Raw genomic sequence first — 26,690 nt, 5'->3', positions numbered from 1 at the left:
CTAGATAGGTAAGTTTAGAGTTCCCACAAGTTCCGAGGCAGGTGATGAATGAAAGACATAGGATTTAAAATGTGGGAGAGAATCTACTTTCAGAGTGGGTGTGTGGGAGGGCATAGGGGTGGAGCTTACTTGACCTGCATATTCTTATAACCAGCAGGCATGCTATGCATTACTTGCATGCCTTTGGCTGCCCATCTACAGTAGAGAAGACAGAATAAAACTGTGACTATTTCTATAGCATAATGTGGGGCGTGTGGAAAAATCAAGACCTCCTTCTTAATGAAGGTGTATAAGCATTGCCTAGAGTAGGGTTTATGGATGTGTCTCTGACGAAAAAGGAAACAGGCAATAGGGTTAAAAATCCAAAGGAATCAGGACATGTATTTTATAAATGGAAACCAAGCTCTTCATTATACAGCAAATTTTGTTGTTTATTCTTAATTACCTACATGAATCAAATTTTTTAAATTAGGCAAATTTACTCCTGTGTTATCATATATATCACAAATATAATGTTGAAGGTGTGAATGATGAAGAATCTTTATTGAAGTGATTCACCAGTGTCTGAAATACATGTGTTTCTCAATACTTCTTTTTGAAATTAAATAAAATGTCAACACATGTAGGGAGACTTCAGATCTCTGAAATATCAAAGATTACTTTTTATATTGACAAGTTGAAGGCATGAGTGGAAGCTAAACAAACATATTCAAAATTAAAATATGATAAATGTGATGAAAAAGTATGATGTTTGCAAATGTGAATAATATAGTGTTTAACCCATTCAAATGACATGGTAACAGATTTTGAAATGTTTTTTTAAGATCATTGTAAGATGAGGAATGATAAGACAGTAGAAGCTGGAATTTTCTAAGTCAGGGAAATCTGAATTTGAGCACTACTTTGTGTTTAACTCTGGGCATTTTAACTTCATGAGCCTCATTCACCTATAGGTAAGATGGTAGTAATGACATTACTTGCATGTTTGGTATGAGGCCTAAACTAAATATATATAAAGCATGTACAACTGAGTATTGGTAGGCTAACACTAAACTTTAGATAACTTTATCACTTATGTATAATTTACTTATGGGTAGATCTTATAAAGGATCACTGCTAAGGAAAGTCCAGTTAAGCTCAGTTTTAACATTGTAACTACACAATACTAATCTTTATAACTTCACATTTTTCTCTCTTAAATGTTATACTCTTTTAGACATGCAATAATACATAGTATTAATGGTACTCAAATATTAAATATAAAGACTAAAATGAATTATATTATAAATAAACTATTTTTAAATTGTATGTGATTTAAATTTTTTTTACTGTTTATTCATTTTGAAAAAGAGAGAGAGACACAGTGTGAGCAAGGGAGGGGCAGAGAGAGAAGGAGACACAGAATCTGAAGTAGGCTCCAGGCTCTGAGCTGTAGCACAGAGCCTAATGTGGGGCTTGAACTCACAAGCCACGAGATCATGATCTGAGACAAAGTCAGACAGTCAACCAACTGAGCCACCAGGCACCCCATAAATTGTATGTGATTTTAAAATCCTTCATATAGTCTCCTCAACAAATGGACATCCACATATAAAAAAAAAAAGAATCTAGATTTACCTTTCACAAAAATAACTCAAAATGTATGGTAGGCCTACATATAAAACTCATAACTATAAAACTGCTAGAAGATAACATCAGACAAAATCTAGGTGATTTAAAACATGGTGATGATTTTATAGATACCATCAAAAGCATGATCTATATTTTAAAAATGACAAGCTGGATTTTGTTAAAATTAAAATCCTCTGCTCTATAAAACATACTGTAGAGAGAACGAGAAGAAAAACCACAGGCTAGGGGAAATATTTGCAAAAAACATATCTGATAAATTTCTGTCATCCAAAATATACAGTGAACCCTTAACATTCAACAATAAGAAAAAACCTGATTAAAAAATAGGCCAGGGCATCTGGGTGGCTCAGTTGGTTATGCATCCAGTTCTTAATTTCAGCTCCGGTAATGAGCTTACAGGTCCAGCCCAAGTGCACAGAGCCTGCTTGGGAATCTCTCTCTCCCTCTCTCTCTCTATGCTCCTCTCCTGCTAGTACTTACTCTCTGTCTCTCTCAAAATAAATAAATAAACTTAAAAACATAGGCCAAATAACTTAACAGACCCCCAACCAAAGAAGATATAAAGATGACAAAAATATATGCCAAAAAATGCTTTACATCATATGTGATCAGGGAAAGACAAATTAAAACAACAATGAAATATCATTACACACCTATTAGAAAGGCCAAAACCTGGAATACTCACAACACAAATACTGGGGAGGCTGTGGAACAACTGAAACTCTCATTTGCTGCTGATGAGAATGAAGAATGGTTATAGCCACTTTGAAAGACAATTTGGCAGTTTCTTACAAAACTAAACAAATGTTATTATATGATCCAGCAACTGTGCTAGTTGGTATTTACCCAAATGAGTTAAAAACTTATGTCCACATAAAACCCAACATACATATGTTTTTATTTTTGTTTTTTGTGTGTGTGTTTTTTTAAGTATGTTCATTTTGAGAGAGAGAGAGAGAAAGAGAGAGGGCAGGGGAGGGGCAGAGAGAGAGAGAGAGAAGGAGAGAGAGAATCCCAAGCAGGTTGCACACTGTCAGCACGGAGCCCAACTCAAGGTTCGAACTCATGAACCGTGAGATCACGACCTTAAGCAAAATCAAGTGACAGATGCTTAACCAACTGAACCACCCAAGTGGCTTATTAAGTGGCTTATAGCAGCTTTATTCATAATTGCTCAAACTTGGAAATGACCATAATTGTCCTTCAGTAGGAAAATGGATAAATAAACTGTGGTATATCCTGAATATAATTCAGCACTAGAAAGAAATAAGGTATTAAGCCATAAAAAGCCATGGAGAAAACCTAAATGATATTACTAAGTGAAACAAGCTAATCTGAAAAGGCTGCATACTATGATTTCAACTCTATGACTTTCTTGAAAATGCAAAACTATGAATGGAAATAGTAAAAAGATCAGTAATTGTTGAGGGGTGGAAGAATTAGACAAAGCAGAGGATTTCCAGGGGAGTGAAAATATGCTCTAGGTTACTATAACGGAGGATACATACCATTATGCTGGTGGATACATATCATTGTAAATTTGCCAAAACTCATAGAATGCACAGCATCCATAGTGAATTCTAGTGCAAACTATGGAATTTGGGGTGATATTTATGAAACAATGTATATTCATCAATTGCTATAACTGTACCACTCTGGTAGGGAATGTTGATGGTGGGCAAGCCAGGCTTCTGTGGAGCCAAGAAATATGTGAGACCTTTATTTTCTGATCAGTTTTGTGGTGAACCAAAAAATGCCCTAAAATTAAAGTTTATTTAGAAAGAAAAAATAAGGGGTGCCTGGGTGGCTCAATCTGTTAAGCATCTGACTCTTGGTTTCGGCTCACTTCATGATCCCACGGTTCATGGGTCTTTACCCTTTATTGGGCAGCACAGAGCCTGCTTGGAATTCTCTCTCTTTCCCTCTCTCTCTGCCCCTCTCAAAATGAATAAACTTAAACAATAAATAAAGAATAATAATTAAAAAATTCCTCATATTATAAAGTTGTTTCTCTAGGATTCAAATGATATATTTACTGAATTGCTGATCTTTAACTTACAAGCACTGGCAAAGGTTGTTTTGTTGTTGCAAGTAGAGGTCTTAAAAATAGAATAATGAAAATATCTGATACCACAATCTCTATGTGTAAGGTAATTCTAACAACATTTAAGTTACATGTTTATACATGAAGTTTTTAATTAATGCAATGCATCATGAAAACTATCTGTATGTATTTTCTTTGTCAATGTTTAAGTCTATGAGACAGAAGAGAAAGTAAATTCATACTAAATTGTGTTTAAAAATATATAGACTATTGATAAATAGTAATTAATTATTCTGAATTTGAAAAAATAAACTACATTATGAGTTCTATCTGCCACGTGCACATGTTGTTCAATATAGTAAATCATTTAGCATTTTTCCACCTGTATCTAGAATGTGCTTATATGTCATTTTGAACAATCTACACTTACATGATATATGTCTAGAGTTACGGAAATGTCTGATTTTTCTTTCAATTAAATGTTTAGAAAAAGAGTGTACTACCTAAATACAGAAGCAAAGACATACATTTCTGTGTCTCCATATGGCCTATAAATATTCATGGTTATGACAGTCTGATGAAGACCACAGCCCTGAGAATAAAACAAAACCCAATAAAATAACAACAATAAAACAGGGTTCCAATTCTGATCTTGTTACTCTTAGTAGTTATATAATACAGGACAAATATTTCAAACCTTATTTGTAAAATAAAAAAATAGAATATATAAACTCTAGAAATTTATGATGTTCTGATATCTGAGAAATGTGTCTGCTTTGTCATAATACAATGTCTTCCCCGGTAAAGTACTGCAGAATGCTAGGAATAGGCCCAAAATATGTCTATGAAAATCTTAACTGATGAAATCATATGTAGCATTTAAATTGATCTTATTCTTCTAGATTCATGACTTCTCTGAACTCTATTGCTAACTTTCTTATTCTACCATGTATTGCCTTATGATACATGTGAATCATAAAACATGGTAACAGGAGCTTATATGTCTTTGTATTGCTTATACCATTAAGTAATGGGATGAAAACACACGTATCATCCATTCACTAATGGTGATTTCATCACTGATAACACTGAATTTAAAATTGAAGACATTAATTGGGGCAAAAAATGATATTTTGTGTGTACAATCTGTTCAAGTCCACCTATAATGCCAAATATAATGACATGACATTTAAATGACCAGAGATTTTTATACTAAGTGAGCAAGTCAAAATACCTTACTTAAATGCAGATTACTGATTTTTCTAACTGATGGAACCTAAGATATGTAGGAGGCAATAACTACTTGTGGAAGGTATTCTGCTTTCTATGTTTTAAAATTATGAGGGGCGCCTGGGTGGCGCAGTCGGTTAAGTGTCCGACTTCAGCCAGGTCACGATCTCACCGTCTGTGAGTTCGAGCCCCGCGTCGGGCTCTGGGCTGATGGCTCAGAGCCTGGAGCCTGTTTCCGATTCTGTGTCTCCCTCTCTCTCTGCCCCTCCCCCGTTCATGCTCTGTCTCTCTCTGTCCCAAAAATAAATAAACGTTGAAAAAAAAAATTTAAAATTATGAGACAAAAATACTCTATTTAAAAGGTGTACAATTGTAAGTTATTTTAATTGGAAATACATGAATGTTTGTGTGTTGTGTGTGTGATCAATTTGTTGTTTTGCATTGTTTCTATTCTTCACTAATCTTCTGAAAGACATTTACAAACAGAAGAGTACTTGTCTATTTGATTACACTTTCAAAGCAGCTAGAAGAGAATTCTACATCTGGCTGTCTCCTCTATATTACATATACATAAGAATGAATGTATATATAGTCAACATAAATTCCTCTTTTAAAAACTAGTTGCATTCTATAAAACAGATACTGGTGTTTATTTCCATATAGTACAGAAATTTATTAAACAATATAGTTTTAATAATATAACTCTTGTAATTCAAAGATAAACTATTATATCGAACTTTTAATTAGAGACAGTTATGGTTAAAAACCTCAGGGAATCTTGAAACAGATGAAACAGATGTATGGAATTGAAAACGCAAAAAGGAATATTGTATTTTTAATAAGTTATCCATTCCTTATCAATGAGATCAGTCGATATGGGTGCTCAGATATAGGATCATTCCTCTTGAGACAGACTTGTAATTGTCTCCTTTCCTATCAAGAACAAGGTTTTATAATCCCCCATCTTCTCAAGAAGAGAACTGCAGCCATTTATGCCTGTATAATAAAAACATTCATGGAAAAGAAATAGAGAGGAGCCCTTAAATCCATTGTAGAAACATTTCTTAATTACCGAGAGATCTAAACCTCTCTTCCCAAATAGTCAGCACTTAATGCACATGGATAATTTTCTTTTCACGTAGAGAATAGTCTCCAATGATAATTATGTACAAAGTCTTACATGTGGAAGTATTTGTTGAGCTTTCTTTATTTATTTGTGTCTGTTTATATTAAAAAATGTGTATTGTCAATTCTTCAAATTAGTAGTATCCATCATCTTTTTCAAATGTTTGTACATTAGTTACCATAGAAGAATAAAAATAGGAAATAACTTAAAGAAAAAAAAGTACAAAATAAATTACATGTATATTAAGACTCAATCTTATTTTATTAGTTATTTATAGTTTTAAAAGTTGTGTTTAATGACAAGGGGATACTCATATCACATTTTCAATCCTAGATCAAAGTGTAAGCCTTTTAAATTAAGTGGGTGAAAATATCAAGGCAGCTTAAAGGCCATTTAGCTGGTACTTCAGTTTACTTACTACTAGAGTAGTAAAGACAGGCTTTCTTCTTCCATGTTATAAAGATGGTTCAAGATGGAGAATCAACATTACTGATATAATCCTTTCTTACAGATATTATAAAATCTCCATCCAGTTTGGAGAGCAATGGAAGATTATCTGAAGAATACTTTCATATATTTGCAGTAAGAATTTTCATGGTTATTTAGTGACAAATGATTTCTTAAATAAGGATTAATGCCATCTATGTCTAACAGGTTGACACATTTAAAAAGACTTGATCCTGTATGATTATGCACTAGTATCACTATCCTACAAAAATTCAAGATTCAGACATAAATCAGAAGCTGCACTGATATGCAGTGAGAAAACTGTAACTTCCATGTACATCAAGAAAAAAAACTAGGATAATTATAAGTTTATTTTGTTGGTTTAATTGTTAGAATGTCAAGGTACATGGGAATAAGGCTGGGGATACTGAATTCAGACTTGGGACTTTGAATCTAACAATTAAAGAAAGAAAACACACTGGCCATTTAATTAAGCAAATAATCAAACAGGGACTATAATAAAAGTGTATCTTTAGTAGGAGTGAGAAGAAATAGAACATGCAGGTAAAATCACCAAAGTTCTAAGTGATTATCACAGGTCACACGACCCATTAAGAGTTAAAGACGATCACTGGCTGTTTCAACTCTCAACTACTTGTAGTAGGGAAGCAAATCACACAAGACAGATCCCATTATGACTGAAACATTTAAGCCTTTAAAATTTGTTACCCTGTGGGGCACCTGGGTGGCTCAGTCAGTTAAGCGTCCAACTTTGATTTCGGCTCAGGTCATGATCTCATGGTTCTGAGTTCAAGCCTGTCATGGAGCCCTACATGGAGCCCTATATTAAGCCCCACATAGGGCTCTATGCTGACAGTGTGGAGCCTGCTTGGGACGCTTTCTCTTTCTCCCTCTCTCTCTGCCCCACACCAGTGCTCTCTGTCTCTTTCAAAATAAATAAAGAAACTTAAAAAAATAAAAATAAAACTCGTTACCCTTTGGAAATCATAATGATTTCTACATCATTAATCCAGACTCCCACCGGATTTTAGTTTTGAAGTTATATTTAATTTGGAGAATATATTTACATGACTTAATATATAACTTTCTTCCATCTTGATATAAGTTGGAGAATGAATATTACTACTTTAGGTGATTAACAATGAAAGGCTTAAAAAAAATTACCTCACCTAAAAAACAAGAATGTTCCTAAGGACATGTCTCTGTCTGCATTCATGGATCCATTCCAAGGATCCTCCAGGCATGGGAATTTTTTAAGTCTTTCTAATACCTCTATGCACTTGATTGGAATCGGATAATATTGGCAAATACTCTAGTGAATAGAAGTAGTGCAACAACATGAAATCTCCTCTTGCTTTGTTTTTGTCTTTAGAATGTAACTTTTAGTCATTATTGTGCTGATTTTTTTTTAGTGGATAAATATATATAGCACCCCATATACACAAAGATTTTCCCTTAGTGAGTGTAACTCACTAAGAATTCTCATCTTTGTTCTTTCCAACCTTGGGCATTAGTAGAGAAATTTAGGTTTTCAATGAACTCTTTAAATACATAATCATTTATTGTTTTATATTAATATATGCAATGATTTAAAAGAACACCTAGTGGGGCACCTGGGTGGCTGAAGTCAGACTTGAGCTCAGGTTATGATCTCATGGTTCGTGAGTTCAAGCCTCCCATTGGGCTCTGTGCTGACAGCTCAGCCTGGAGCCTGCTTCAGATTCTGTGTCTCCCTCTCCCTCTCTGTCCCTCCCCTGCTCGCACTCTGTCCTCTCTCTCTCTCTCTCTCTCTTGCTCAAAAATAAATAAACATTAAAACTTTTTTAGTAAAAAAGAAAAGAAAACCCAGTGTTATGATATCACAGCATACTCATAATTAGTTTTCATACCAGGAAGTACAGACCCTTACTGTCTTTATCAGCAAAAAGGCTTCTTATTCAAAATCAAGGAAATAATGTATAATTTGCTAGTATTGCAGACAGTTGGTGTTGAAACCAAAACATTTAATAGAACATTCAGGAATCACTAAAATAGTAGTAAGTAAATTAGAAAAAGTCCTTTCTAATTTGAAATATGTTCCTTACTAACCCTGTGCATGGATCTGCATGGTGTTCAGAAAACAGAATTAGATCACCTTGATTAATTCTATTTTGCCTTGTGGAAATCTGCTGTGTCATTGATTCTATAATCAGAAAGAAGAAAAATAAATCACTTTCATTTGTAGTCAGTGGGAAAACAATCTGCTGGAAAGGGGGAACTACTGGTCAGACTTAGGTCTGGCTCCATGTCAATCATACCCAGACACAGAATGGCCTTTTTGCAGATAGTGAACAAGAAGCTTCTGTGTGGATAACAGACAGAGATCTCCTTCTCATGCATGTACCTCAGTGCATGCGTGTGTTTGCGTTAATCCTGACTTGATTGAATTACAAATCAAACTAATTGAAGTAAGTTCATTTAAAAAGAGAGTTTTCATTTTATTTTTATTGTTGTGAGTGGTATTTTTAATCTTCTTGAAAGGCACCCAAGAATAATTACCTTTGTGAACCAAAAATATACAAAACTGTACAGAATAAATAGTTCATAGAAATCTAGCTATACTTTCTTGTAAAATAAAGCTACATTGTCCCACTCCTGAGGCAACTTAAAACACTTACCCTTAGACGTGCCTTTTGCTACTAATTTATGGCAACTATCAGTTTACATCAATAAAGATTTTTAAAAACACAATTTTTCCTATTTGTTTTACACCTGTGAATTATTACTTGCCACAAGAAACATATTTCTATCATGGTCATTCAAATTTACAAAGGATTAATGCTATGAAAGAAACTAAACTTAATTTATGCACTAATCATATTTACAATTGAGTATCAGTAGCATTTTAAAAATATCCCAAGGAAAAAAAATGAACTTTGAGCACAAATGACATACCTTAGTTCACAGCAGCATTGACAATAAGATTGTCCACACAAAATGTGCAGAAAAACCAAAAAAGTTTGCCTATTTATCCACCTGAACTATTAATCACTCCTATTTTCAAATTCAGAAAGCATAGCAGTGGTATTTTTCTAACCCTCAAATGAAAACTTTGAAGTCTTGGGCTCCTCATAGCCTACTAATTCAACCTTCTATTTTTTTCTTTACTATTACTAGTGGTAATTTTGAAGTTCCAGTTCCTTTTGCCTTTATTTCAAGAAAATTAGGTGTATCTGACAATGTACATTTTTGTGGTATATACTGATTATATAAACAATATATTCCTTACATGTTATAATAACTACATACACAGGTATAGCTTTTAAATGACAAAACCCAATTCTATTTCATCCACTGGTAAAGTAATTCAAGAAAATAAGGGTTGCTTAAAGACTCAACCCTCTTAGATGTGCAAGAGGACTCTTCTGAAACACTTTTAAGTATATGGACAAATATTACTATAATCCTTGGATGATTTACATGCAAGGATTTATTTTATCGGGGGTAGGCAAAATTGCCCAAAGACAATGCAATGGCTTCTCCCAATGATCCCTGAGTTTCTTTTTCTTCTTTTTTTCCCATAGGATTACTGCTGTGCTTTAGTTCTGATTGATGACACACTCATGTAAGGCACTTATTTACAAGGATTGGACTTAAGACAGAATCACAGCATTTCTGCAAAAGCCCCAATCTCTCCATCTATGTTTGCTGCTCCAGAACTTCTAAGTAGTCAGGTTCAGCATGTAAGTTAGCTTTAAGCTCAAAATACTCATTTTTAGTCTGTTCCACTAATACCTTCCTGGGCCTTGAGTACATTAAAGTCTCCATTAATTTTAACTCTTCGTGGGCTCCAGGATAATGTACCTCCATGTCAGGCTGGAGTTGAGCAATGTTCTTCCTTAGGTATTCTGTGATTCCCAGTTGCTGAAGTTCTCTTTCTTTCTCTAAAATGTTCCTATATAATGAACTGGCATCCTGAAAAGATAAAAATTCAGTTGATTGGTCTGTGGTTTTGTATTTCATATTTGACCCTGTGAGTGGTGAATGATTTTCCCGTTCTAAAAGACTTCTTTGGAGATGTTTCGCATCACTTCCATCTTTTTCATTCCTTTCTTCTTCATCTTCCAAATGCTTTGGGCCAAAGGATGGACTTCTATAGACATGAACCATGGGACTCACCATGTGCTGCTCATAGAGTGATGCAGTGGGTCTCTCAGTAGTGTGGTGAGTTGTTTTATGGCCATACATACTATACTGGAGATGGACTGGACTGTTGTCTCTCATCTGCTCATCAGCTTGTTTCTTTTTGTATCTTCTCCTGCGGTGGAGAACAAGAACCACTATCCCTGCAGCACAGAACACAATGGTTATGAACACAATCAGCAGTCCTAGTATTAGAACAGAGAGTGGTACAGCATCAGTAAGTGATCTCAAAATAGTATCGGCTGTAGTTGTGGTTGCAGGGGTACTGACAATTATGTAACTAGTTTGAGTTGGCAGGGATGGGTTATTGACTAAACCAGGGCAAAGAAGTTCACTAGTTAGTGCTTTTAATTCCTTTTTGTCCAGGTGCTCTGGAGAAGTGCAGAGGATGTCATCTGTTACTGTGTTCTTACTTAGTTTTTGTAGCCATTGTTGCAATCCAACCAGGTCACAGGAGCAATCCCAGGGATTGTCCTCAAGGTCAATCTGAGTCAATAAGTCAAGGTCATCCAAGATATTACTTACAGGGAGATGGGTAAACTGGTTTGTTTTCAGGTTTATCCTTGTTAGGGAAACCCCTGAAAAAATATGTGGTGGTAAAACTTGCAGGAGGTTGTTATTTAAATAGAGGACTTTAAGTTTAGGCATTGGGTTAAAGGTCCCTGGCAATATTTCCTTAACTGCATTGTATTCAAGATATAAGTATTCAAGATTGTGGAGACCAAGGAACATGCCTCTACTTAATTTGGTCAGGTGGTTACCATTTAGATAGAGCTTTTGCAATCTTGTCAGATTCATAAATGAGCCTTCCTCAAGAACCTCAATACGATTATTTCCCAAGTGAAGCATTTCCAAAGTGAAGTATTCCACTAGATCAGACTTCATTAATGTATGGATAATATTCCCTGCTAGCACAAGCTTTCTGGGATTTTGTGGAGGAGGTTTTAGATCTGATAAGCTTTCAATATTGCGCTCCTGACAGTGTACTAGAAGTCCTGATGGGGATAGTACTTTGCAGTTACAGGGAATAGGACAGTAGGGTCCTGGGAGTTGAGTGAATGGCTTTGTAATATAGGGTATCAAAACTGGTGCTTTGGTGGTTGGTTTTGAAAGAGGTGTGGTTTTGGTTGACACGTGACTTTCACTCATTGAAGAAGTTGCTGCCAGATGCAACGATCCTGATGGATCCTCGTGTTCTTCATACAGTGGTGGGGTGGGGCAAATTGATTCCTTTTTCAGTCTGCTTAGTATACTTCCTTTGAAAAATGGAGGGCTGTTGCAGATGACATCACCAATTACAGACTGTGGAGGCATGTTTTCCAACCAAATTTTTAGCTCTAATAAGTCACAATTACAGGTCCACTTATTGTCCTCCAATTGGAGGTCCAATATCCGGCCAATGTGTTCTAAAAAGCCAACATAAGGCAATGTTTGCAACTGATTTCCACGAAGATCTAGATGGGTTAAAGGAACGAACCGAAATATGTTTGGAGGAAGACTCTCAATGGCATTGTCATTTAAAATTAACACTTTAAGTCTGTTAAGCTTGCTAAAGGCACTTGGTTCAATCACTGTAATGAAATTGTTATCTGCTTGGAGGAATTCCAGGTTTTCCAGTCCATGGAAGGTATCCTCTTTGAGAATTTCTAATGAATTGTGATTGATATGAAGTTGCTTAAGAAGGCCAAGGCCATTAAATGCACCAGACTCAATATCTGCAATATTGTTAAATCCAAGGTGTATTGAGATAGCATTGGTAAGCCCAGAAAAGTCATTTGTGTGAAGCATTGTCAAGCCATTATTTAATAAACTTAGGTGGAAAGGTCGTGATGGTGGTACACTTATTTGGGATAACTTCTTGATACCTTTTTCTTCACAATTTATTAGCATTGTGCCATCTTTTTCCTCACAATTGCAAAGAGAATCACAAGAACCTCTGGTCGAGGACATTGGAGTTTGGGACTGTGAAGATATGCAGGCAAGGAGAGATGAATATAAGAGATGAATCCACAGCTTCATGTTGTCGTGTGATGAAATCTGATTCTGTAAAACAAAATGCAATAGCAATGCACTTTAGTGGGCAGAGGGAGGGAGGAGATGAACCTCACAATCACAAAATAGAAGGTTTTCCTCCAAAAGGAAAAAAAAATATTACTCTGAAACTATGAATACCTTCTGCAGCTACATTTTCTTTTATTTTTTTTCTAATACTATGACAAGCATGTTTTGCTTTACTTTGAACTTGCCCTGTGATAAAAATACAAAATTTAGGTCAAGGAGAATTTTAAATTTTATATCATCAGTGGTATTCACATTTGCCAAATAAACTGCATTTTAATAGACGAGAGAGGTGCTGCTTAATTGGGCCATCAGTACTTTGATATGATGTAAAGGTGTGTATTTGAGAAGATGCTGATTTTTTTTTTTACACAAAGTTGATGAATCTAAGGCTGAAGGATTACAATATAAGACAAATACATGATATTAGCCAGAAGCAGAGAATACTGTAGGGAATGCAAAAATGTTAGAAAGAGTTAGAAAAAATGTATGTATATATGTATGCACATATGCATTAATAATGCAATTCCTTTATTTATTTATATTTTTGAACTGGACATTACAATGTAACATCTAATACTTGTGTCTGTGTTTTAACCTGTTTTGATGATTGGCTCAATTTTATCATCTATTTAAAAACCTTGAGGAAAATAAGTCTCTGACCATGTAAGATGGTAGTTCACTATGAAAAGAATTTCATTTTAACTATGCTGTCTAGGGCACTTTGTATAAGCTTGATAGTATTAGATACATATGGTTAAGAATGCCCATTAAAATTTCACTTGTCGGACTGTATACTGAATTTCTAAAGGTAGGATATTTCCTGCTGCTTTTAAATTGTTATGTATGAGGTTAATATCATAACCTTGAAGAAGAAAAGCTGAGCTTTGTAGCACATTTCTAGCTGCTGTAAATGAACAAGCAATGCCTCATATAAACTTCTAGCAAATGACTTTCTAACAAGGTCTTAAAATAGGCTTTAGGGCACTGAATGTCATCACATAATTAAACAGTGGATCTCCTTTATAATAAGGCTTAAAGTCACAAACAATGAACTCTACAACAAACTGCACGATCCTGAAACACTTGAGGATACCTCTAATTAGGTAAATAAAAAATGACAGTTCAGGATAACAGCATCATATATTCCAACTTCTTAAAAATTTAAGACATGCAGCTGAAATAGCAATTTTTTAAAAAAGATTTAACTCTGAGAAGCCAGCAGTGACAAGATAAATACATGTAACTCCAGTGGTGTTTAGTGGCATTTCTTTCCTTCAAATAGTATATCTTAAATTCATATAAATTAAATTGAAAGGTAAATAAATACCGTATCTCAAAACTCTTCAACTTTTCCAAATGGTATCTGCTTCTATTTACTTTTAATGGAATGTGAACAATAACTTTGAACCTAATTAACATTTACAATCAGATAGAACATTACCAAACCCCAATCAAGAATCCTGAAAAAAAAAATTCATCCCATGAAAATACATTGTTTTATTGAAAACATATCTAGTATGAAGTTTCTGAATGGTAAAAGGCAGCTGAGGAAATAAAACAGTATAGTGCCTTTCTATATGAAGGAAAGTTAGCAGATTAAATGTTTCCATGGGGAAATTGATTTTAAACAGCTCAGAGTCTATGTTTAGAATCCAACGGTTTGTAGTTGGGAGTCTTCAACTTGTGGATTAGCTTCCACAAACACTAAAAGTACTTCTTCATAGATTACTAAGAAATAATATTATTCATTTCACCAGTCACATCACCTTGAGAAAACAATAAATAACTTCCAAATGACAATCTCTGGTTATTTTTTTAAAATCTTATATTCATTTTATGTTCTTCAAAATGTCCTAGGGAACAGTTTGCAATCTTTTCAGAAATGCACACAAATTTGAACACTGGTTCCATATTGACAACATCTGATCCAATGTTAAAGAGGTCAAAAATATGTATTTTCAAGTCAGGAAATAATAAAAGTACAAAAATACAAAAAAAAGTACAAAATACAAAGAGTCTTTTAATATTCTGCTTATGTTTTAAAATCAGCAATGGTGTTTGGAAGTGCTCTCTCCTTCAGAAGGCATACATACTTAGTTTCCAACAACACACTGCATGCCATGAAATAAATAGTGGCATCTTATATTATTTGCTCCTCTGTGCAGCCAGCTGTTGGACTGTCTGCTGCTCAGAGAAAACAGGCAACTGCTACAGCATTAGTTGTGCCCATGAGTAGGAATGAAACTGGATATCTTTTAATGCAAAGTTATTTTTTTAAAGGACAAACACACAAATTGAATCACTTTAAGATAATGCAAAAATAGGCATTCGAAAAGCCTGAAAACATTCATCTTACCTGTAAAGCAGAGACTCTTCCTGACGTTATCTGTAATGCACAGCTGGAAGAGATGTTCAAAGTAAATTCAGTTTCCTTACTAAAAAAGAAAACACCAACCACCACGTACTTTCTTCTCAAATTTCACTTTTTGGCAGGTCCCATTGCTTCATAAAGTTAAAAACCTCTGCTCAAAGACCAAATGCTGAGCATTTCATTGAAAATATTTCAGGCAGAGTGCATGCTAGATCATCCTGAAGCAGTTGCCTTTTTTCCCCAATTAAAATTCACGGCATACTTCACAGCTATGCTGACTTTTTTGCATATAGTTAACCATTTGCAAGCTGCTGAACACAGGAAATAAACAAGATGTTTCACAGAGCTGGGATTGATCACTCTTGCTTTCTTAGGTTGTAGATCCAAGCTGCAGCAGTGTTCTCTTTCCTCCCTTTCTAGTCTTTCTTGTTAGCTCAGTTTGTTATTAGTCAGATTGCCAAAGGCTGGGAGGTAGGCGTAAATAAAGAGACTTCTTGGCTTTTGACTCAGCCTTTAAGCCCTTCCCCAGCAGAGCGCTTTACCCTGCCAGTGTCATTTAACACAAGAGACAGCTCCACCTTGGGACTGCTCAACTCCTCCTCTTTCTGCAAATGGCCTTTCCCCTCCCTTTCAATACCAGAGAGAGTGCAAGTAAATTTTGGTGGAAATAATGATGTACCGTTTTAAACGTTGTATAAAAGCTAACTAACACATTATGTTAAATTCTCAGCTAGCACAGTACTGTACTGTTTACACACACGTGTGCAGAAAAGCTGCAAGCCATGTGGCCTGTAGAATGGTTGTTTCAGGTTCGGTTTTGCTTTTTTGGTTTTGTTTTTTACTGGTATTTATCGTTGAAATGGTGCACTAATTATTAAAATGTTCACGTGAACTACTTTCCTGCAATATTTGCAGTTTTGGATTTACCATTTAATTTTTTTAAAGCCTCATGTCAGAGACTCTCAGTAGTATACTTCATTATTTCTTTCCCTACAGCTAATGTTCAGTAATGAGACTAGAAATGAGGTTCTTTTGCAGTTAAGATAATATTTATTTGGAATGGAAATATTATTACTATGACATTCATTCAGGAAACTTTATTACAGATGGTTATTGTTAATAGAACATTTTGCTTATCATTCTCCAAAATATGAAATGATGTCTTTTCAGGTAAAATGAAACAAGTTGAATGAGTATGTAGACATTACAATATCCTGATTTTTATGGTACTAGCTGGAGAGAGCATTTTTTCCTAAAAAGATTCTATTTATAAAACTACTTGTTTCTTCAACTCTCAAAAGTTTCTGAATCATCACTAATAAAACTCTCAACTGTCAGATTCCTTATTTCCCAAAATGCCTGTGTTTTAAAAAATCATTCCTTCTACTTGCATTCTAAGCACCTGAACTTTTTTACATCCAAAATGAATATATTAGATGCCATTATTTATTCATTTTGAAATAGTCTATGGTTAGAAACACCGTTCACCCGAGGTTCTAGAGGCTGCCTGTGTAATATTAGGTCTCATTTCAGGAAAAAAAAAAAAAAAAAAAAAGGTTTTTATGTAGGTTAAATCATCAAAATGGGAGAATATCAGCTTGGGTTATTATTTAATGATTGTGTGCAGTTATGCATTCAAATTCATAAAGTTTTCATATCCTTAGTGTGGAACAGTTGCTTTAAAAGATATGGATTTTGAAGCAGTTTTTAATATTCTCTCATTTCTTAATATTATATTCTTTCACTCATTAAGTGTCTCATTTATTTTCATGACACTGGGTGTTTTAAAATGAAATAGAGATAATGGTATAGGTAGGGGGATGGGGAAAGATGATAAAGATAAAGAGAGACTAAAGGAAATAAGAGAAAATGAAGGTAAGGAATTAATCTCAGGCCCAATTTGCTGCTCGCTGATGGCCAGGTTACATTAGCTTCACTCAATCTAATGATTTAGATAGGTAGGGACAAAATGGAGTTAGAATCAATGGGAAAACAAGGAACTAGTAACTTCCTTTCCAGCACTGTATACACAATTCTCCAAATGTGTTCCTTTAGTTTTGGAATCGAGGCCACAGGAGAAATGTTCTGGAAGTATAGTCTGTGGAGGAAAGTGGTTCAAACAGACACATGGACAAGTAGAATTAAATTCCCTATAGATCGACACAGGTTTCTCTCATTTCCTCCAATTTGATTATGTGTCTATTTTATCCATAATGTACACCTAGCAGGTATTTCAAGTTATTTATCTCTAATCCCTTACCTATACATGACATGTTGTCCTCATACATAAATTACTGGTCAATTCAAAGGTAAGGAAGAGGAGAAGTAACTAACAACCCCTTTTTTATATTTATTATTCTTTACTTTTTCTCTAGATTTTGGGTGGAAACACAAAGAATGGTTGGTAAAGAATTGTTTGAGAAGCATTCTGTAGCTCTGAACTTAGTTCAAAGGAGTAGTATTGATAAAGAATTATTCAGCATTACCTTAAACTCAATAGTAAATATATATGTATATATATAATAGTACATACAAAATGATTATGGCTAAATCCATTATTCTCTAGATTTTGTTAATGGTAATTCCTCAGTTATTTCACTAAATCAATCATGCTGCCATTCTTTCCAAATTGCTTATGGCAGAATGTGTTATTGATTATTGGACATTTAATTTAACATTGTTTTTATTTTCCAATTGTTACATGGAAAAATACTTTTCAGTGTATCTTTCTCCAAGTTTTAGCAATAAATTCAATAAGTGATCCTAATAAATACTAGATTTTATTAACCTTTCCACATAATTTACCCCCAGTGACTCCATACTGGAAGATGTTAAAACGTAATCAATTATTTTTAACCACATAGTCTACATTATGTTTTATTGCGACTTTTAACTGCTTCTTAGAATGTGCATCTTCAAGGGAAAACATGAAAGTTCTAATTATAATGAAAATACCAAGCAACCAGAAGAAATAAACCTACCTCTGTTAGTCATTTTAGAGCAGCAGTGTACATAAGGCAGCACAGTGCACAGTCATAACACCAGGACTCAGGAGAATGCCTTCTCTTCTCTGCTCATGTAGATGGGAGTTGGGTAGGGTGGGGAATCATTTTACATTTCTTATGGTGACAAAGGCCAGATGGAAGAATATTTTATGTAATTTGTTGGACTGGACTGATAATGCATATGGGACAAATAGAATGAAAAGATCAATATTAAGCGCTGGAAAGGTAAAGAAAAATTACTAACAGTGAAAGAGATTGATTCATGCTGTACAGGACTAGCTCTACATCAGAACATCTGCCCACCATTTTTCAGTGCCACATTTAAGTGGCAAAATGAAAACATATGTCTGATTGATTTTAACACAAGAATCTGGAAGGCTTGAAGAGAAAGGTCTTTACACTGTCTGTGGTGTAGACTGAGGTATATTAACATATTTTGAAGGTAGAAAGTATAACCCTTGGTGACCCTTTGAGGATTATAATACTATAGATGTATTTTAAATATTCATTGATGATTTCACTCTCTGAAGAGATATTTAAACAAGGAAATAATCCCAAAATAATGTCACTTTGAAAGTATGTACATAATTATTAAAAAATATATTCATAACAAATTCTTGAGTAACAGCATTCCTGTGGGCTCTGTCTGCTATGTACTTTCAGAGAATTTCAATGAAACTCAAGATAAGATAATGTTACTAAAATTTAATATTACAGAATTTGTGAGTAACATCTAAATTTACAGACATGTAGAAAACTTGTGCACTAGTTTCACAAACATTAATAAAGACATATTTCCTGTTTCTTATTTCAAGCTAAAAGTTTCTCTAAAATTGTATATACTTTTGAAAATGTGTATGTTCCATTGTAAAACTCTAAAGGAAAACTCTAAAGAAACAGAAAAAGTTAAATCTACTAACAATCCCAGAGATTAACTTCAACTCAAATATTTATTTTGTATTCCTATCCTGTTTATTGTATACAGAATTAATACCTCTTATAAAATTTTTAAAAAATCTTTAAAAATAATAATGGGGCAAAGTCTACTTAAAATGTGTAATTGAACTTATTTACACAAATCTTATTCATAAAAGATAATAATTAAAGAATGTTGTCTTCTATCTTTCATAATACTATGCCATACAGTAACCTTAGAATTTGTTTCCCAAATCTTGAACTTAGAGTTCTCTTTCATGCTTCACTGGAAGAGAAGCCTGAAACAATTTGCCATCTTTACTTTATTTTATTTTATTTTATTTTACTTTATTTTATTTTATTTTATTTTATTTTATTTTATTTTATTTTATATTTTTGGTTCTGTTAAAAGAATCAGAGCATAATGATCATGGATACTTTTTCTTTTGACAATAACATACAATTTAATAAAGGAACATCACCTTTGTATATAGAAGAATATAAAATTTCTCAACTTTTGGCAATAACATCTTGTACATGAGAAGGACATTTGCATATATTCATCAAGAATAATCACTGAGGAATGCAAATTATTTTAAATGTTTAACCCTATAATTGTAATATGTAGCCATTTTTCCAAATATGTAAATATCGTAATACCATGTAAATATCATAACCATGAATATCATATATCTCTCTATCTCTATCTATCTCCATGTCTATATATATTTATGCTTTAAGATCATCTATATGGAGATGATCTCCATATAGTGGGATGAAAGTAATAATTTTACCAACCTAACAATGATTAGTTGACACTGAAATTTAAGTAGCAAACTTTACAGTGAAAAGTCTATATGTCTTAGAGGGAGTTTATATGATAGATACAATATTTTATAAAGTCATGCATAAGTGGTTTAGGAAACTTGCCTTTTGCATTGACTCTTTAATAAATAAGGTTAATTTGTTATTTAAATCTTAAGTTTCTTTCATGGTCAATTTGCTCTGAGAGCAAAGGTATAAAACTAATAATGGAATTGCTTTATTCTAAGAGAGCTTTTACAATCATACTTCCTGTTTTTGATTTGAAATCTGTTGACACAAAGGAACTCTCTGATACCTTTATTTAACCTGGCAAAACCTAAGCACAACAAAACAAAAGCTTTCTCTTGGAAGCTTGGATTAGAAATTCTCTGTCTTCATGTAAAGTGTATTTGTGATTTCATAAAGTTCCTTACTTCAAATGGAAAACTAAACATATATATATATATGTATATATGTATACATGTATGTATACATACATAGATATGTATGTATACATATATATGTATATATACACACACACATATATACATACATATGTATATGTATACATATATACAACTAAAAAATGTTGATGAATGTTTTACAATGAATAATGAGCAGTAGCAAGAGACAAGGTCCAGTGTAATAATGGTAGACTGGGAGTTACTTTGATGGTAAAGACTCCTCTAGGGAAAGCTATTATCTACTTGGTATTTTTTCTCTGTTACTATAGAGTGAGTTGCACATAGGAAACACTCAAATAAGTAGTTATTCAAGTTGAATAGTTTCTTTGTCTTTCTCACTATCGTGTAATCTTAGGACACTTACTATTCCTAGGGATGCATATATATTATATTTTTAAAATTTTTGTCTATATAACAAAAAATAATGCTAAAGATCAAGACTGAAAATTTTAAAAACTTGATTCCCTGGATTTTTCCAAATATTGTTGTTTGGCAGTTATTATAATACAACCTGTGTGACCAGATCACTTTGTTACCAGATGATTAACAATAATGCCAGGCAAATACCACTGAATCAAATAAGCATGATAGATGCTCAGCTTGGTGGTTCACCTGCAGGAGATTTAAAATTTCTGGATGTCCTTCTACTGTCAATCACAGTTTGGGCATCACTGACTATCCCTATTACCTACTGCTGTGTCATGAGGAATGTAACTTATTCAAACTGTTTTAATCTCGTAATTGTGATATTCACCCATTTTTACAAAACATGTCAGTTTCATTAAGTTCAATGTATTATTTTAATAAAATAAAACTGTACATATCATGCATATATGTACATTTATTTAATTATGCTTTAAAATCATCTACATGGAGATGATCTCCACATTGTGGAATGAAAGTAGCACATTTTCCAGTCTAGGCTTGATTAGTTGACATGGAAATCTAAATACCAAATTTTACAGTCATTTGGATAGTAATAAATTTTTTTTGTTACAATTGGATCTATATTCTGTAAAGAAAATAATTGACAATGAAACACATGTTCATTGAGAAATGGAAGTGCATAGTTCAAGAAGTGACTCAGGAATTATTCTATTTTGCATTATTTTTACTTGATAACAATGGAATTAACATAAAAAAGACAGTTACTGAACTATTACTATCATCACTGGAGTATTAGTATTAAACAAGAAAGTGAATAAATCATTAATGGCAAGTTTCACTCGATAATGTTGGCTGTTTTTCTTAAACAGGAATCTTGATGAAAACTCCAAAACAAAATAAGGAATATTGCATTTTGGAATATAACATTTTAAAGAGTATAACATAACATAGAGAAAAAGCTTCTGAGTTGTAAATAATTCACTTACATACACGGAGTCGTTCCTTCAAAATCTATATTCAATGTACAAAAAATGCATTTATCCCTTACCTGCATATCTACATGGAGATAAATACGGATATTTATTAATATATTTATCCTTTTGATGATTTTACTGTATACATCTCACCTATATTAATCTTTAATCTTTCCTCTGAAATAATTGAGGCTTCCTTATGACTGTTCAATATTGTATATTTCCCATATAATATTACATGTTTAAGAAAATAAGGGCAATATCATTTATAACTTTCATGTTTCCCAATATTGTAATAGGACATAGACCATTGTGATATATAATAAATAATACCAATGAAATATCAACAGCAATAAAATTCTAATAAAAATTAATACCGAATAATCAAATGACTGTTTAAGTGGACAGATATCCTTTGTTGTTTCTTGGGGGTAGGGGAAGGAAAAGGAGTTGACAATTAATTTCAAATTAATTTTGGATGTATCATACGGGATTTTCCTAGGCAGTCTAAAATTTCAAGCCTCATAAAACACTCATTTGAACTATAAAGACTTTCAATTCCCTCCCCCTCAAAGAGTATTAAATTTGAAGTCACATGATACAGTAAGACAAATACTCCTCAAATATTTGTATTCTTTTCTTTGATTATGATCAGAAGGGCATTTATAAAAAGTATTTCCTCATTTTTATTTGCAACTCCAACCTACTACAACTTAGGAAACTGATTTTTAGAAACCTCACAGCTTTAAACAGTTGTTTAGCAGTAAAACAATTTTAAAAACATAGCTTAACTATCTTAAAAAAGGAAGCAATTCAAAATAGCACTTACCTGCTTTTCCTTTCCATACATAGAAATACATGTCTTCCACAAAAATATTACAAATTTTTGATACTAGTAGAAATCACTGTTTAATAATTCTTGGTTTGAGGGAAGATGAAAAACTGAAAGCAAGAGTTTTTAATCTAAAACTAATCTTGAATATTTGTATAATATTGTTAAGAACTAAGGGAATCATTCCTAACACCTCCTTTGGTTCAGAGCTTTTTTACTCTTTTAGTTCCCTCTAGTGGATATTTTTAAAAATTCTTAACAACTTTAAAAGCTGCAGAGAGCATGCTCTGTTGAATTCTTACTTTAAACATGTAGATTATGTATGTAGTTGTTCCATTGCTGGCCTGTAACAATTATCATGATGTGTTAACAGTATATTTTAAAAAACATTTGACCAAATTTGAGCATGATTAGAAGCAAAGTATTACAGAATATATTGTTTGTAAGAATAACTGACAATCTCCATTGTTTTTATTACCCATCATATTCTTAAAAGGGTTTATAAATGTTCCTCAATTAAACAACAACAAAGAACATGCTACAGCTATTTATTAGTGTCCAACTATCTTTTTAAAAATTTTTTTGTCTTTAGATATTAAATTACTACTACTAATAATACATAGTAGTATGTATGTATGTATAATTGTGAGCTCTCATCATGTTTATAACTAGTATGATCACTCTATACATAGTAACATATTTATTCTTAGAACAAATCTATGTGACAAGTGCTTTTGGAATGAGGAAATTGGTGCATGAAAGTAATATACACAATGTTACAGAACTAGTAAAGGCAGAGTCTAGACTTCAACCTATCTATCTATTCTGACTTCAGAATTTGTTTATTCAGCAGATAAAATTGCTAGTCAGGGCAAATATTCTCATAAGCGGACATAATTTGTAATAAGATAAGATTTTAGTCTTATATATAATAGGAATAAATTAAAAAAGAATTTGTTTTTGAATTAAGAATACTTTTTCTAAAACATATTTCATTCAATACATAAGCATTAATGACAATTGTGGGCAAAGAATTGCATTGGTTGAAAACACAAACATGAACTTTTTATATGCATACATATATATGATTCGCACATAGATATACCTGAAGAACTGTATAATAGATCAAGTGATCTATATCTATATCGATATCGATATAGATATAGATATCCTCATCATACTACATTATACTAACCACCTATACTTCTTTGTCCTTCTAAGTCAATGAGTACCAAGCTTCTACAAAGACTGACATTTAGAGGAAATCAATTTGTCACATCTTACTCCACTTACTTTAGGGTTGCCCGAGGGAAGAGGGAAGAGCCTATTGTGCAATATATAAATCCAGAAGCCCTTTGGATCAGATTCATGTTGCATGCTCCACATCCGATGAACTCTGTAGTCTCCCTGACCTAAAGTGGACCCCACTGCCTGCCCTAAAGTGGACCCCAGACACCCCACATAAGATTCCTCAAATGGATACATAATCTCTCCTTCATAATAGACATGTCTCCCTCCATCTCCCCAATGTACCCTCGCCCATAATGGACACAAGTATATTTTAGATATGGAAGGTGTGTGCATGTACTAATGATGCGAGTGGACATTCACCAAACCCCTGGATTATCTAAAGAACAAGTGGGGACAGGAGTGAGATATGAGAGAATATGCCACTAGGCATGGCAAGGGGCTATGTTATTCTGATTACCCGGTTCTTCCTTCTCACAACAAACAAAACAACATAATACTGCTTATCATCCGACTTGATTTTGCTGTTCTTTCTTAAAGTGTTAAGGTATTATATTCCACATATTTTTTAGAAGCTCAGAGTCATCATTGTGGATATTAGTTATACAGTCACTCATTTAATAAATATTACTTGAATTTTAAATGTAATGATATTATTAAGAACCTTAATAAATATATATTAATATTTTTAAAAAAGAAATTACGGTGCCAGGCACCTACTATATATTTCAATTAAAAAAAAAAAAACTCTTCACAACACCCTGTAAGAGATATAATATTGTTAACTTCACTTTACAGGTAAGGAAAGTGATAAATTAAGAATGAAAAATAACTTGGTGAGGGTCACACAGCTCGTAAATAACTAGCTTTCCGGTCTGGCTGAGTGTAAGAATCATGCTTCCCTGTATAAGGCAGTTCTAATAAAATATAAAATGCATTAGGTTTGAGTTATTTAATGTTTAAGGCTGAGACATTTAAGTAAAATATCAAGTGAAATATTAGCATAATATGAATTTTTAGGTTTTATAAAATACATTGTTGTTTTTTAAACATACCTTGAAGAAAAGACATCTTAATTAAAGACTTATAAAAGAAGGTGTTATCTCAAGAAACTTAAGTTTAAAATCAAATGTCTAACTGGCTATAAATCATTCAGCAAAGATGTGTACTGAAAAATACTTAATTTGTAGTTCAATATCTCCCTCTGCTGTTAGAAAACACTAATGAAAATTGTTTCAGCATATATACTTACATGGTAGACTATGTTTATATATTAACAAAATAAAATACATTAACATTTTCATAACCTTTCTTCATGTTTTAAAATTGTGAATCCTACATTACATTTAAGAAAACACTTCATTTACTTGAAATGAAAATAGTAAATGCTAGACATTAAACTTACAGTGAATAATTTATATGATTAACTTTACTGAAATTTTATGTCTGTCATATAGTTGTTTTGGGTATTCGTTTTACACAAGTATTACATGTGAGAGAATACCTGAAAACTCTTTCTGTGTTACCTCCAATAATTCTGGAATTCTCTTTCTTTTTTTTTTTTCTGTTACAAAATTGAAATTTAAGCAAAAAAGTATTTCCAATGTCACAGACTTCTAGGGTAATACAATACTGTAACTAAATACAATTTTCTCAATAGCTACATTAGTAAATTAATAGAATATAAATACAGTATTAACCACAACTTCCTAATCATGGATAAAGAAACACAAACACAAAGAGCCCAATCATAAAATACATACATAAAAATATTACATTATTACCAACAATTTTCTTCTTAAGATGAGAACATAGCATAGATATTAAAAAGAACATATCATTTTTGTATTTGCTAAGAATAATGTTTTTAGAAGCCGTTTCCTAAAATTATATTTGGTGGTAGATATTATTACATGGCTATCTTTTAAAACTCTATTGTTTATGACAATCAAAAATAATAAAAACTTGAAAATTATAATAAATGGAAAAATGAAGTACTTTTATCAAAGGAAAGAGAAAATATAAAAGTTAAATTAATTCAGATAAATCCAGGATAAAAAAATCATAAAGTGCTTTGTAATGCAATGAGATAAATGTTAAAATGAAATTAATATATTATTTATAGAAATAACAAGTTTAATGATTTAACATAAAAGGGCTAAAAATACAACTGTTTGCTCCCATTTTTACATCTAGTTATATATTCCCTGACATCTTTGTAAAAATTGCATGTAACTATGTCCATGCCATGGGAGGGTAATAGATATACTAGCTTAATACCTATGCTTGCACATTTGCTTGTGGTTTTCAAGAAATAGCAATGTTCTCCTGCACATTTTAAATTTCTGCCTGTATCTTTGTTATATGAGAAAAGAACTATCCATTGCTGTTGTCGTTGAATTTAGCTAGTCATATACATTTTTCGCATATGGATGGGAATTATAATCAAATTACACAGTTAACATTTGTGATAAAAATGAATTCAATATTATAAATTCATTTGGAGAATATAAACATTCATATATTGAGTCTGCTTTCCATCCTGGAATATGGTATATGTGTCCATTTATTTTTGCAATTAAAAAAATTATTCATTATGGTATTACAATTATATCCATATATTCAAAGTGCTAAGTGTTTTATCTTTAATTTACTGAACTTTCTTTGTAATTCTAGTTTTAGTAATATTTTAGTTTATGTCTATATTTTTATTTCATTTCAAAAGTTTATTTTATAAAATTAAGTACAACCTTGAGTTGGCTTGGTGTTTCAGAGGTACAAAGTAGTACAAAAACACAATTATATTCTTTGTTGCTAGACTTGTACAAAAATATATTATTATACTTTTAATAAAATTAATTATTTAATTTTATGAGTGCAGTTTATGACAAAATGTTAACCAACTTTCTTTTCTATGCCCTTTAATATGCCTTAAAAGCAATATCAA

General features: G+C 32.7%; 1 protein-coding gene and 1 long non-coding RNA gene across 2 annotated transcripts in view; both read right to left on the bottom strand.

Annotated features, from left to right (window-relative positions):
* LOC147584672 (uncharacterized) overlaps nt 1-26,690 on the bottom strand; it is a 122,942-nt gene that overhangs the window by 84,465 nt on the left and 11,787 nt on the right. The window lies entirely within an intron of this gene.
* SLITRK6 (SLIT and NTRK like family member 6) lies at nt 8,953-15,676 on the bottom strand. The gene is made up of 2 exons (XM_025924904.2): nt 15,100-15,676; nt 8,953-12,725 (listed from the first exon to the last, which is right to left on the bottom strand). Exon 2 carries the CDS (start codon nt 12,699-12,701, stop codon nt 10,179-10,181), a length of 2,523 nt encoding a protein of 840 aa, XP_025780689.2. The 5' UTR covers nt 12,702-12,725; nt 15,100-15,676; the 3' UTR covers nt 8,953-10,178.

This window comes from Puma concolor, chromosome A1 (genome assembly GCF_028749965.1).
Source record: "Puma concolor isolate L17-30 chromosome A1, mPumCon1.1.hap2, whole genome shotgun sequence".
Lineage (NCBI taxonomy): Eukaryota > Metazoa > Chordata > Mammalia > Carnivora > Felidae > Puma > Puma concolor.
Note: the sequence above shows the minus strand (reverse complement) of the source record. Positions and strands in the feature narration are given on the sequence as shown.

What these genes read in the sequence shown, in the direction of transcription:
- SLITRK6 (XM_025924904.2), bottom strand. Translation starts at nt 12,701, where the DNA reads ATGAAGCTGTGGATTCATCTCTTATATTCATCTCTCCTTGCCTGCATA.